General features: G+C 40.6%; 1 protein-coding gene across 1 annotated transcript; it reads right to left on the bottom strand.

The window, feature by feature from the left end:
- Positions 1-219: 219 nt before the first annotated feature.
- LOC306981404 (pyroglutamyl-peptidase 1-like) lies at positions 220-13470 on the bottom strand. Its single transcript, XM_079581009.1, has 5 exons — positions 13405-13470; positions 6612-6664; positions 2245-2361; positions 1736-1968; positions 220-518 (listed from the first exon to the last, which is right to left on the bottom strand). Exons 1-5 carry the CDS (start codon positions 13436-13438, stop codon positions 320-322), a joined length of 636 nt encoding a protein of 211 aa, XP_079437135.1. The 5' UTR covers positions 13439-13470; the 3' UTR covers positions 220-319.
- Positions 13471-14292: the final 822 nt, after the last annotated feature.

The raw sequence follows: 14292 nt of genomic DNA, 5'->3' as shown, positions 1-14292 counted from the left end.
TAAAATAGCCGGAAAAAAGATGCTTCATGGAGAAAACCTGGACAATTGAAATCTTTAAAAAGGATAATGTAGGACCTTTACGTGTTTAAGTGCAATTTGTTTTCTGTGGATTTCGACTTTTCAAGGCGCCGTGGCATCTGTGGAATTACTCTTATGCCTTGCCTGACGTTTTTTTTTCCTTGCAACCTTTAATTTCATTATATTTGCAGGACAGGAAAACGGTTCGACTTCATAGTTTGCCTTGCAGTGGTCTGGGGGGAGGACGAAGAGGATTTCAAAGTTTGAATTTAAAACCCTCGCGTGTGAACAGCAGGAGGCGCTAGTGTGACAGTAGGTGCTGTTTACAGTGGATCTCCTCTCGTTCGTCCAGCAGCTCCAGGATGTTCTGCACGATGGCCCGCAGAGCCAGCCCCAGGGCCTCTCCGTTGTAGGGCTTCCCCAGAGGAGGCACGTGCACGAAGGCCGAGCGCCCGTGGCTCAGGTACAGCGACGTGTAGTAGGTGAAGTCACACAGGTATCTACAGAGAAAACAGACGTTTCAGATATTATGTCCAGCTTCATTCATTTATTTGGACGGGAAATTGTTCTATATTTGGCTTTCTGCAATCAAGAGGTTTTTAAATTGTTTGAAATTTAAAACAATATACAAAGCGGACTTTAGAAAAACAACTTTTGCCCGATCTGCGTTTTCACTGAGAGGTGCTCTGTTGACCTGGTTCCCCTTCGAATGATAATCCTTGACAGGATTTGGCATCTGCAAACAATGTGCAAGATCATGGATGTGCAGCGGCGGCTCTGTGCAGTCCCACATTCCCTGCTGTGTACCGTAAATGCAAATTAAAGCCCGTCTCTAAAACAGGCCGGGGCTTTTCTTAGAAACTATAGCGGTAGAAATATTCCCCATGTTAGGAATTTGTCGTGTAAATGAAAGCTCACGTGCAGGAAGTAAACAAACGGGAACCCGGGCCGAGGGGGACGCTGCGGAGGAGCTGATCCGAGCGTAACTTTGACACAGATTTAGCCACTTTTCAAACCTCCAGTGATTATATTTGGAAACAGGGCAACAAATGTTGTGTGACTCTCCAGGGTTTTAATAAAGTCACCATCGCGTCTTCAAAGCACGTCCAGCTGCTCCGTGTGCAGGTCAGTCCCACGCCTCAAAATAACTCCTCGATCAGCGCGAGCGTCTCGTCTTCTCTCGGGTCAGTCTCATGATCGATCACAAACACAAACGCTCCGTCTAAACTCGCCTTTTACACAAGAAAACAACAAATAATCCGGTCCGCGGTAAAAACGAAACAGAAACCTGCAGTGACATTGATGTCAATGCTCCGCTAACAGCAACGAAACACTTCCTGTTGTCCCGACAAAATAAAAGGCGTCAATGTTCCAGCCGCTCGGAGAGGGTTTGAAATGTTCATTAATAAATTAACCTAATATTTTAGGTGCAAATGGACACAAATCTCGTTTTTCTTCATTTTCCTGGTCGTCCGTTTTGCTCAAATAGAATTAAAGGCCTGTCTCTAATTGTGGCCTGGTTCCAATAAAGGCCTGGTCCTAGATGTCCTTGAGTAAATAAAGGCCCCGGCCTGTATTAGAGCATTTACGGTATGCAGTTTACATGTCTCTTCAATAATCTGAGAACTACACAAATCAGATTATGATCAGATTTTTGCTCTCCATGTAAACAAAGCCAATTACTAATCAATAACAAACACAGACTGAACTGAATTACCTCCCGGCGTCTTTGGAGACGGACACAGTCACTCCCAGCCCGGAGGCGCTCACCCTCTTGCACACAGACTCCATGTCGATGACCGAGTGGATGCAGTCCGGCCCCCCCGCGATGCAGCAGTGCGCGTCGGGGCACAGGCCGCTGTTGTCCCGCACTCGGTAGCCGTGGTTCCTGCCGCACTTCTCCAGAGTCACCGTGGAGGCCGACTCCGAGACGCCGACGTGGATGACCAGCTGGAGAACACAGCAAAAAAAAAACGGGTCAATACTAACGACATCCCAGTGCATTTAGCCGTCAGGGCAGTGGGGGGGCGGGAGAGAGTTGGACTGAATTGCGTCATGTGAATAAGGAGCACAATGTTCTTGGCTTGACTTAAACAGCACTCGAGTGACAGCCATCTTGAAAACCAGATCACATTATACACATTAACATCTATTATAACAGGGATCCCAGGCCTAATATTTCCATCCTCACATGTGTTACTTGTTGGCAGCCGCGTGTGTCCTTACCAGTGGGTGATACTGCTTCCACAGGGCAGGCACCAGGGTCTGCACTGTGTTGTACTCCACAGGCACTTCATAGACGTGCAGGTCCACCTCGCCGCCCAGGCCCAGCTTCTGCAGCTCCTGATGGGACATTACACCACAGCGGTCAACATCTGACATCAAGGAAGACTTTGTTCTTCAGAGACTTCTTTAGACTTTTAAAATGCTTCAAACACACGCTTGACTCTCTTTTACACTTGTGCATCAAATTCATGTGATTGACAATAAAGCTCCAGTTTATTCCCTGAAAGCTGTGAAATGTGTTTATGACTTTATCCGTGTGATGAATTGGGATGTTATGAATGCGTTAGAAAAGTTAGAAATGTAGCTAACTATTTAAGCTTTGCTTGCTAGCCGCTACCTCTCTCCTTGTAAGTAAACAAAAAAACTCAAGTACAGAGCAGGGTTTCCGTAAGGCATTAAAATTCGTAAAAATGATTATATACATTGTGCCAAAATTAAGGCTTTAAATGTCTTTAAAAAGCATTAAATTTGATTCAAACTGGCATTAAGTTAAAATATCTTGGAACTTCACAACAGATGTTGTGGGAAGACTCGTTTTAGAGCCCCTACTTTGGTGCTAGATCGGCCGATAGCTCATATAGTAAAATCCCCAAATATCGGCCGATATATCGGTCAACCTCTAGTTTTTACTGTTTTATTTTTTCACTTCCAGTAACTTGACGTTTCTCACATGCATTTTCCTACTACGGTGGCACAGAGTATAAAGCGGATCGTCTTATTACGGAGAGGTTGCCGTTGTACAATCGAAACAGACGGCTTGTCGAGTTTCACTACTTCTCGTTCCTGCGCATGTGCAGAACTATCGAGTCGTTTTACATTCAGCCATCGAGTTCCGCTTTTTCAGCAAATAACATGATTTCATAAATTTTACTGTTGAATTAGGCAGTCTATTCTACATGTAATTAGTAAATGATGTAGCTGCTAAAACAATTTGCCTTTAAATATCTGTCTGTTGAAAATATTGGCTTTAAAAACAAAAAAAGTATAAGTTTTGTCAATAATCAGAAAGCATGACCGTTCAAATGTAATAAAAGTTGCTGAGGAAAGAGTCGTCTGCTCTTTAGTTACGTAATATTATGTAAGACATAGTTTACCAGCTGTTAATAACTGTTTTTTAATGAGAGACAAAGACATGTGCACATGCGCATTGATACTGTCAGTGCAGCTCGACAAAGAAGTGCATCTCGACGTTACACCGGTTCCAGTCCCTCCTCAGACAAGTGCATGACGTCGCCGTGTCCTTGGGTAAGGCACTTCACTCACATTGCATATGTATGAATGCAGGGCATGTGTGGTCGGACAGGCCAATGGCACAGCTTGGTAACCTGCCCAGGGCAGCTATGACTACAATAGTCGTCTGTAGCAGAAAGGGAAAGACTTTTGTCAAGAGAACTATTAACAACCCATGGGTTTTTAATTGCACCACATATCACAAAGTTTTTAATGCACCACACAAGGACAGAGATGCAGGTGGGGGTCAGAACTTAATATTGTAGTTTCTTGTTTGTTTTCTTCCTTTTCTTCCTCCAAATCTAAATGGTTTATATGATTTCAATCTTGAATGTTTATCCTTCCTCATGTTCATTACCCCATTCAGTTTACCTTTACCTCTTTTATTATTGTTTCTTTACTATTATGTGTTACTATCATCATTTTTCATGTTCTACGATTTGTTTCCCATGATTTACTATTTGCTTTCATCTTTTTTTGTTTTCTCTCTTATTCATATCTCACACCTGCTCAGCACACACACCACACATCCACGCCATGCAGAACCCAAGAACGATCCAAAGAATCAAATATGTGCCCTACCCTTATGTGTCTTTCCTTTGTCTATGTGCTATTTGTAAGCTTTGTTTTATGTCAAAAAAATAAATAAAAAAAAGAGAACTAACTAATTAAGAATTAATCTTTTATCATTGTACCAAACTGTGTTTTACTCAGTGGTGGGAGAAGTCCTCAGATACAGGATACAGATGCAGGAGCAGGGAATTTACTATTAGTCCCATCATCCAACTGGACCAGCCACCACCCACTCGTATTTACTAGTTGGGCATTAGAATGGCAATAAAAAGCTTTAAACTTGCTGCTGTCTGTATAAACCCTGACAGAGCCTTTAGTGATAACACAACAATCCTCTTTACATCCGCTGAACCGTTTTAAAATGTTGCCAGTGACAATATAATGTCAGATTATTGTTATTGCAGAATTAAGTGACGCAAGACCAGAACAAATGTGCAAAACATCCTTTTTACTCACTCATTAGTTACTCATTTAGTTCCATTTTCACATTGTTTGGGTCCTGATTTTGTCATTGTTTTTCTGAGGCACGACGAGCCTGCTCTATGGGTTCAATAAATCCCACCGTCATGTGTCCAGTCCACCGCTCCCAGGCCAACCCCCCCGTGCACCCCCCCCCCGCCCTGCGCCGTGCACCGGACAGCTGACCTCCCCCTATTTGACCACGTCTGCGACCCCTGACCTCCGCACGGCCTCTTTGTTCGCCTTTAATATCCTTATCAGCGAGTGTCTAGACACCCTGACACCCAGCCCCCCCCCCCCCCGAGGAGCACAGTCCGGGGTGCTCCTCCCCAGGACATCAATAACCCACCAGACAATGACCTGGCCGTATATTACACACGTTTAAACAGCCATTAGACGACACACGGCGGCGTTCAACTCACACATGAAGCTTTTCAGAGGATGAATCAGATCATTCTTCAGCTAGTTCATTTCAAACACTTATGGTCCAAACTCATTCCTAACTTTCCCGTCACGTTGTTCATTGATATACTCGTTATAATTGGCCCACAAACGCTGACATGGGGGTATTTTCTCCCAAATAAAGAGACAGCGACAAGGAAATGGAGCACAGTGGGCCCAAATGTGTAGCCTATGCAGCAGAGGAGGCTAATCATAACGTTAGCATTAGCTTCGTACTACAGTGACGTTTCTTTTTTAGGAATGCCTTTAGCTCTGAGCCTGTTCCTACAAATTGTTAGCCGTTGAATCCCAGAGCTGATTTAAAAAAAAAAACAACAACACTCTAACCCTCATACAAATGATTAGGGAGACAGGCACAATGCTAACGTATGGGGAGGTATGTTTTCTCCTTTTCATGGCATTAATACAATTTCTACAATAATGTGGTTTGTTTACCATTAAAGGAATAGGCCACCGTTTTTACATACTGAGATATGTTCTTACCTTAGCTTTGACGAGTTCTTTAGGACCTGTCTGATCTTCCCCCGTGCCTTCAGTCACGTAAACACAGCGCAGACGGCGTTAGCATTTAGCCTCTCCCTCTCTCCTCTATAGCTCCAAAACAGGTCAAGATAGAAGCTACCAAGCTCTTCCACGTTTTCCCTATTTAAATATGGTTACGTGAAGTGTTCCACTACAAAGTATGATTACACAAAATTAAACAATGTGGATTTTCTAAGCGGATAAAAGGGGGACTATATTGTAAGGCGTAATAATACCAGGAGTAGTTCGAAATCTGCGCAGTAATCTTCACTTTACTGTGCAGTAATCTTCACTTTACTGTGCGGATGCCAAATTACTCCTGGTATTATTACGCCTTACAATATAGTCCCCCCTTTTATCCGCTTAGAAAATCCACATTGTTTAATTTTGTGTAATTATACTTTGTCGTGGAACACTTCACGTAACCATATTTAAATAGGGAAAACGTGGAAGAGCTTGGTAGCTTCTATCTTGACCTGTTTTGGAGCTATAGAGGAGAGAGGGAGAGGCTAAATGCTAACGCCGTCTGCGCTGTGTTTACGTGACTGAAGGCACGGGTGAAGATCAGACAGGTCCTAAAGAACTCGTCAAAGCTAAGGTAAGAACATATCTCAGTATGTAAAAACGGTGGCCTATTCCTTTAACATCACAACAGTGGCCATTGGATGTGTATAATCTGACCCCACAAAAAGCACTTTCAGACACTAAATTGTATCAAAAGTAAAATCTCCAAAGGTCTGTACATTCATGAATGATTTCCACGCCGCTCCTTCTTTTTATTTCTGTGGGTAAATCAGAATGTCAAAGTATTCATAAAGACCTGGACTTGACTTTGGTGGTCTGTGCTGCTAAATATGTTCAAAGTCCGCCAGAAAACATCTAAATAGAGTGAATAATGACATCTCCGACTCCTTACTCCTTTGATTATAGCAGCTGGTTTTAACAATTGCTGGCTTTTCAACATACTGTGTCATGTTTTTGTTTGCAATAAATGAATAAATGAGGATAATAGCGACTAATTCTGCAGTGTATTTTATTGTAGAAACAGTTGATGAACATACCTGTACAGCGACCCAGCTGGCATTGACTGTGTGCCCTCCAAACGGCCCAAAACCTGAAACAGATCACAGGCATGAATGAAAGTCTCATTGCAGTTAGAGTTAGACGATCTACAAAAGCTTTCAGGCTTCTTTTCCATAATAAAGACAAAGAATTGACCAATGCTTAAGTATTCATTATAATTTTAAATCTACTGAAGAGTACGGCTGAGTACCGTTATATTTTTTCCGATACCTATACTAAAATATCTGTTATCTAGAACAAGAAAACAGAACAATAATGTTTTAGAAATGTCGGGTTTGTCGTCAATGTGTGGAAATGTGTGAAAAATGGAGAATATTTTTGGGGAAATGGAGCAAAATTGGGAGAAATTGTAGCAAAAAATAAGAAGCAAAATTGGGAAAGAAATTGGGAAAATGGGACCAAAAAAAAGAAAAAAAAATGGGGGAAAAATAGGAAAAAATGGGTTAAGAGTACATTGCACCTGAAGTATATAAAATGTGACGCTCATGTTTAAAGCGCCCCCTTCTAACGCGACAGATTTGGCGACTCAAGTGTTGTAACTGAGCCTCTCGCTCCGTCACATGATCCCTCCGAGTAAAATACAAAACAAAGTCAAACATGTCGCTGTCAAACAGTTTGTTGTCGTTAGTTTGAGGCACAAACCCTAAGGCTCTTGCTTAAGCTGCACAAGAAAAACGTTGCAATATTTGACATCTGTGTTGAAGATAGTAATGATGGTATTATTGTGATACATTTCCCCACAGTGCATAGTGTACATTTTGTTTGTTTTGCTTTGTTTTTTAAAGCTTTTTTGGCCCATTTCATTGGATAGGACAGCGCAGGGATGAAGGGAGGTGAAGAGCAGGGAGAAACAATCAGCAAATTGCCGGAGCTGGGACTCAAACCCACGACACTGAGGATTCTGTGTACGTGGCAGCAGTCTTAAGCCTGATTTATGGTCAAGCTGCCAGCCATACGGCACAAGGCAAAATCGTCTGAACTTATGCTCCTCTGCGTTTATTAATATATTCTCTTTTAAATTTTTACTGCGATATATTTTATCGCAAATGAAAACACAAAAGCACTAAAACATAGGAATGTTCTAAAAACAACTGGGAAGAGTTTGTGTTGTGTATGGATCAAACAATCACTTAGCCTGTGTTCTGCAGCACGCTGACGGGAAGTCACATATGCAATATGGATATATGTTGTGATCATTTGGCAAGTGCATCTGCAAACTGTGTTTATAGAATTATTCAAAACCACAGCAGAAACTAGAGGAATGAAGTCGCTAAAACAAGCTATGAAGGCAAGCTACTGTATGTGCATATGTTATGCTAACACCAGCTAGAGTTGTGCTACACGCACACCTACACACACACCATGTTGTTTGTCCTGTGTTTTACTGTGATGTCAATACGAGCGATTATGTTGTTATTGTTTACTTCCGCAATTTTCGCCGGATGTTTGGTAGGCAGCTGATGCATACAGGTCTCTAACTCGGTTTTATAAAATGATAGATCTGTTACAGCGCAAGAGAAGCAATGCACTGTTTATGGACGTTGTTTTTGCTGATTACAGGATTTTAAAAAAATCAAATATGAAAATGTAAAATGTCTACCACGGCCAACGAATGTGACGACATCGCGATCGCTCGTATTGTAATTCTGTCTATTGTTTTATTCGCTTTTCACTCTACTGTACAGCAATGTATTGTAAGTTGCCCCTGTTTGTACAGCACTTATTAAAAAAAAGAGTTGCGTTAACAGCGGCTAAACGCTATCATCGGAAAAATCACCTTTTCCAACAGCAGTTCGATGCTGTGAAATAAATCCATGTGAGCCGCCTGTTTTAGTGAGAGCTGTCCTCTCTCCTCTGGCCGATCAGAGGCCTGCAACATGGCAATACCAGGATACGTGGGGTTGTGAAAGAGGGGATCAGGGAGTCCAGATCTTAACACCTTTGAGGATCTTTGGGATGTGCTGGAGAGGGATCTGCGTTGTGGTCACAAGGGCAGGGCGATATGGCCTAAAACCTATAGTCACGATATTAAAAAGAAATATCACGATAACGATATATTTGACGATGTAATTGACAACGGAAAAATGACTTAAAAATTCCAGCCTTACGCCTATTGGGAAGGTTAATTTAAAGATATTTCATTCTTTTTTTTTACATCCTTCATTTTATTTGACTTTTTAAACATGTGTCCCTGTGTTTATGCTGCTGTGATGGAGCTGAGCGTAACATAAATTACAGAGTAGGGCTGTGCAATTAATCGAAATTCGATTACGATTTCGATTACAACAGTAAACGATTACAAAATTAGCATAATCGCAAAAAATCTATCCTAATTTTTTTTTTTTGGCAATTTTTTTTGGGCAATTTTTTTTCCACATTTTATTTTCAAATTTTTAATTTTTGGATTTTTGTCACTTTTTGATGGATTTTTGTCATTTTTTAATGGATTTTTGTCACTATTTTTGCTGGATTTTTGTCATTTTTTGCTGGATTTTTGTCATTTTTTTGCTGGATTTTTGTCACTTTTTTGCTGGATTTTTGTCATTTTTTGCTGGATTTTTGTCTTTTTTTAATGGATTTTTGTCTTTTTTATGGATTTTTGTCACTTTTTTGATGGATTTTTTTAAAGGCAACAAATAATCGTTTGAATAATCGTGATTTCAATTATGACAAAAATAATCGTGATTATTATTTTTTCAATAATCGAGCAGCCCCACAATATATCACTGACTTGTTTTTGTTTGTCAAAACAGCAAAACAAACCTATTTTAAAATGTGCAATTGTTTCATTTTAGTCATAATGTTACTGCTACACTGCAAAAAGTATTTAACTAGATCAGTATAAACATCTCAATTTGAGCATAATAATCCAAATCTTAGTTGTTTTGACTTGGTAAGAAGTTCTTGGGCATTTGTCCTAGATTATTTCACTTGTTCTGAGATGTTTCTGACTCGTTTCAAAACATTTCGTTCTTATTTCAGGTCATTTTCTTTGCCAATGGGGTAAGAAAAACGGTCTTATCTCATTGGCAATTTTACTTTCTTATTTCAAGCGAGATTTACCCTAGAACTGGTCTGAAATGTCCTCAAACAAGCGAAGAGTGAGTGAAAACCGCTCAAAACAAGAAACATTTCCTCAATTCAAGTCATTTAAGCCAATGCTTGATATTTCCTTTTTGTAGTGTACATTTTATCATTACTTTGGTCCTGATTTAAGTATTTTCTATTTTAGCATTGTTGACACAAGAGAAATTGGGTGAGAAATATATCGTAGGATAATCGTTGGAAAGTATGCATATGTACACTATCGACTTTATCTCCACTGTCACGAAATGTGGAGGAGAAATTAGGAAAAATCAGGGAAAAGAGCAAAAAATGGGGAGAAAATAGGGGGGAAAATGTCAATAATTGCATTTTTTTTTAAATGCTGTGGTGAAATAGAAAAATAGCTAAATAATAAAACAAAATAGGGATAAAACTTGTTTTCTTTCCCTGCACTTGCCTGCTGAGGACAACTATCTTTTTGAGCGACAAAGCACTAGAAATGAAGATGTTTTCTGGCACAGTTTTGCATATTTCGGATTCGCCAGCCAACGTCATCGAGTAAGTTTGTCAATATCGATATTCATGAGTTCAAATATTCCGTTTTTCCCTCACATCGTGCAGCCCTACGTCGTCACCAAACCCGTCCGTCCAAATAGCTGTGGATCCTGAGCCGGCAGACTTGTTTATACTCCCCCCACCACACCCACACCCACTCTGTGACCCCTCCTCCCACAGCAGGTCAGGGGGTCCTCTGAGGGTCTGTCTCAGGGGGGTGGGCGTCTGACAGCCGGCTCAAAAGAAGCCCACGGCCCAGGTCGGCAGCTGTGCACCGGCTTCTATTGTGAGGGGGCCGCGTTCCCAGGCACCTCTCCTCCCTTGCATCAGCTGAGAGGGCCCGCAGATCTGCCTTTTGTGTCTGCAAACGGGCCCCTCGCTCTGGACGCCGGGGCGGAAGGCCGACGGGGGTAAAAGTTGGCACATTTGGAGGTCTTGAAAGAGCCGATGTGGGGACGATGAAGAAATATGCATAGATGTGCTGACAAACATCTGATTTTACAGTGCTTGGTCCTGAATAGACTATACAAGGGCAGAAAAAAACACTTTACACATTTTTATCTCAAATTTTTCCCCACTTTTCAACATTTTCCCCATTCTCTTCCCATTCCCAACAATTTTTTCAGATTTTTTTTTCCACACACTTCTTAACATTGGGGATAAACTCGATATTGTTCATTTGCATATCTTCCAAACAGGCCTATGTCCACCTCTAATGGATCATAAAGCCAATAAATCGCATGAGAAAATACAATGTCCTCCACAGAGTAAATGTCCCCGTGTCTCCATGGGATGATCATATAAAAACCCGCTAACTCCATGCACCTCTACCAACATGAAATGCCTCATGAATCCATCTTTTCTGAAATGTTCATGTTCATGCAAATCCTGCCGACCTTATTCTGATACCAATGGGACGACATATTTCAAAAATCAGATCGCCAAAGCTGCAAAAGTAATAATGTGCTGATTCAGTCCTCAAACTTTTCCCCCAACCCTTTCTCACATGTGTCATATTTGACCTTCCAAGTCTCGCCGGGCCAAGCTCAAATCAAAGCTAAACCTTAAAGCAGGTGTCGTAGCAAGTTACAATTTTTTAATTTATTAATTGTCTTGGAGAGTAAATACTACGCCGACAGGAAAGGCGAAGGGAGAGAGGGTTACTGTGCATCCAATTATACAATGGAAATATTTTTTTCACTCAAACTTGGCTGTAAATACTGTTTAAAGTGACGTTAGCCCGCACTTAGCTTTGCCCGTTAGCATGTTAGCTTCTTCTCCGTGATTCCATTAGTGTGTATTGCTTTCTCCGAACCGGTGGCAGTCAAGTTGCAAACATGGTTTTCTGTCCAGAGACACCAGGGGGAGATGAAAGACCCTCCAATCATCCCATAAACACTTGTATTACCCCCACAGGGACTACGGGGAGGGTTTATTAAGGTAAACACGTTACTTAGTACTGCTTTAACTGGGCGCAAAGCATGTGTAAACCAGAAAAACTTAGCATGCATGACTGAGGCATTCGTGAAATTCTTATATTACGGTTGTTCTTTTAACTAAACCCAAACCTGTCCGATACCAAAATGTGTTTTTTGGATAATGCCGACTGTACAACCCCTTATAATAATAATCAGATCTGTGTAAGCAACAAGGCACAGCTTTTGTTTAATCTGCATAACAAGCCACGCGCTTTAGGTTTTTTGCGTATTTTCTACAGGATTTGTTTTTATTTGTATTCACTTGCTGTTGTACCGGACCGGTACTTGGTATTAGGGCTGCAACTAACGATTATTTTGTAATCGATTAATCTATCGACTATTTTTACGATTAATCGATTAGTCGCTTGGCTATGAATGGTGTACGGAAATTTTATTTTTTCCATTTTTTCACACAAAGCTAAAGTGGATCCGCTTGAGGACGTGTTAATGGAGTAAACGTAAAGCAAATGTTTGTTGGAGGCTCTTGGTGCTAATTCTGCTTCTGATCGGACGAGACACAAACAGATATTCATGAAATTTACAATGTACAAAGTGTACTACATTAGGGCTGCACGATTTTGAAGTGACTTGCGATATGCGATACTGCTGTGCAATATCGCGATAACGGTATAATTGCGATATTTCACTAAACACGATATGTTCCATTTTTTCAGCAAATTGAGTCAAAAGAAGACTTAAAAAACACCCCATCAGGACCAAAACAGGGGTAGAATTTAACAAAGCGAGTAAACGTTAAACTAAAACTGAACTTTTACACATGACTTGCAAAAAAAATGGGTCGATCTCAGTCAGATGAAGGCTATGGTGATGTTGCGATATATTGTGGCTTCTCGCGATATGGATATTGCATCAGCTAATATCGCGATATGATATTTTTCGCGATATATTGCGCAGCCCTATACTACATACACTTGCTATCAAAACAAAGTAGGTTTTCATCAAAAATACTACACTTTCATGTCATTTTTGCTCTATTCGAGTCTGTGTGAAACAGAAAACGATTAATCGATTACTAAAATAGCTGTCGACTGTTTCAATAATCGATTAGTCGTCGATTAATCGATTAGTTGTTTCAGCCCTACTTGGTATTGGCAACTACTCTGAACCCAAGTATTGGTAGTGGATCAGATGGAAAAAAAAAATGGTATCTGAACAACACTACTAACTATAAAATCAAATCAAAATCTAGTTTGGACGAGACATGTGGACTAAAGTAGTAGTAGTAGTAATACTTTATACTAACCTATGTCTTTGTCTTGTACAATATTTCCTCCTATAGAAAGCTTGCACCATCTAAAAAGCAATAACCAATGCACACTCTACAAAAAAAACATTACAGGATATAGATTCTGACTTTTCAAGTGTAATCAATCAGTTATTATTAGCAAAAGTTGACCTTAAATCGTGCTATGTTATTCTTTAACTAGACAACTGAGTCATTAGCCTTATCTGCATCTTTTCCATCTTTGCAACTGTCGCAAAAATCAAACCTATAAACATGTTTTCTTTGACCCGGCGGGACAGAAAACAGCCAGACGCCATTGGCCTCTTCTTTTTGTGCAGCTCGGGTCCAGTCGCTGTAAACTTTCACGCACTTCTTCGGCCCCCCGTTCATTCTGCAACTAGTGCCCGATCATTGTTTTACACAAAAAAAAAACGAAGCCAGACCGACCTGTGACGACCACCGTCCGCTTGCGGTTGTCCATGTCCCCGTGTCCCCCGCTGGAGTCGATGCTTGTCTCGGGTCCGGGGGTTTGTTTTTTTGCGTCGTTGGAGCAGCTGATCGTTCGCTTTCTGCAGCGCGCACAGCGGACAACGCACACGGGATCGTACGGGACGGACCGGTTCAACGAGTGCAAATGCGCCCCCTCCCCTCCCTCGGCGTGAGCTGCGTGAGGGTGACGTAACCAAAAGACGCGCTGTTCCAAGACAAAAAAAAAAAAAAAAAGTAGGCCTACCTGAATTTTTTTATTTATTTATTTTATTTTAGATATTTATTTATTTTATTAACATAAAGAATACAAACTCTCGCTGAGACTTGAACAAAGGCTCTCAAAACACAAAGCATTCAGCAAAGTAGGGCTGCTCGATTATTGAAAAAATAATAATCACGATTATTTTTGTCATAATTGAAATCACGATGATTCAAACGATTATTTGTTGCCTTTAAAAAAAATCCATCAAAAAAGTGACAAAAATCCATCAAAAAAGTGACAGAAATCCATTAAAAAAAGACAAAAATCCATCAAAAAAGTGACAAAAATCCAGCAAAAAAAGACAAAAATTCAGCGAAAAAGTGACAAAAATCCATCAAAAAAAAGACAAAAATCCAGCAGAAAAAAGACAAAAATCCAGCAAAAAAGTGACAAAAATACAGCAGAAAAAAGACAAAAATCCAGCAAAAAAGTGACAAAAATCCAGCAAAAAAATGACAAAAATCCAGCAAAAAAGTGACAAAAATCCTGCAAAAACATGACAAAAATCCATCAAAAAAAAGACAAAAATCCAGCAGAAAAATGACAAAAATCCAGCAGAAAAAAGACAAAAATCCATCAAAAAA

Source organism: Gobius niger (genome assembly GCF_951799975.1).
Source record: "Gobius niger genome assembly, chromosome: 22".
In the NCBI taxonomy this organism is placed as follows: Eukaryota; Metazoa; Chordata; class Actinopteri; order Gobiiformes; family Gobiidae; genus Gobius; species Gobius niger.
The sequence above is the reverse complement of the archived record's forward strand: the minus strand, read 5'-3'. Positions and strand labels throughout refer to the sequence as shown.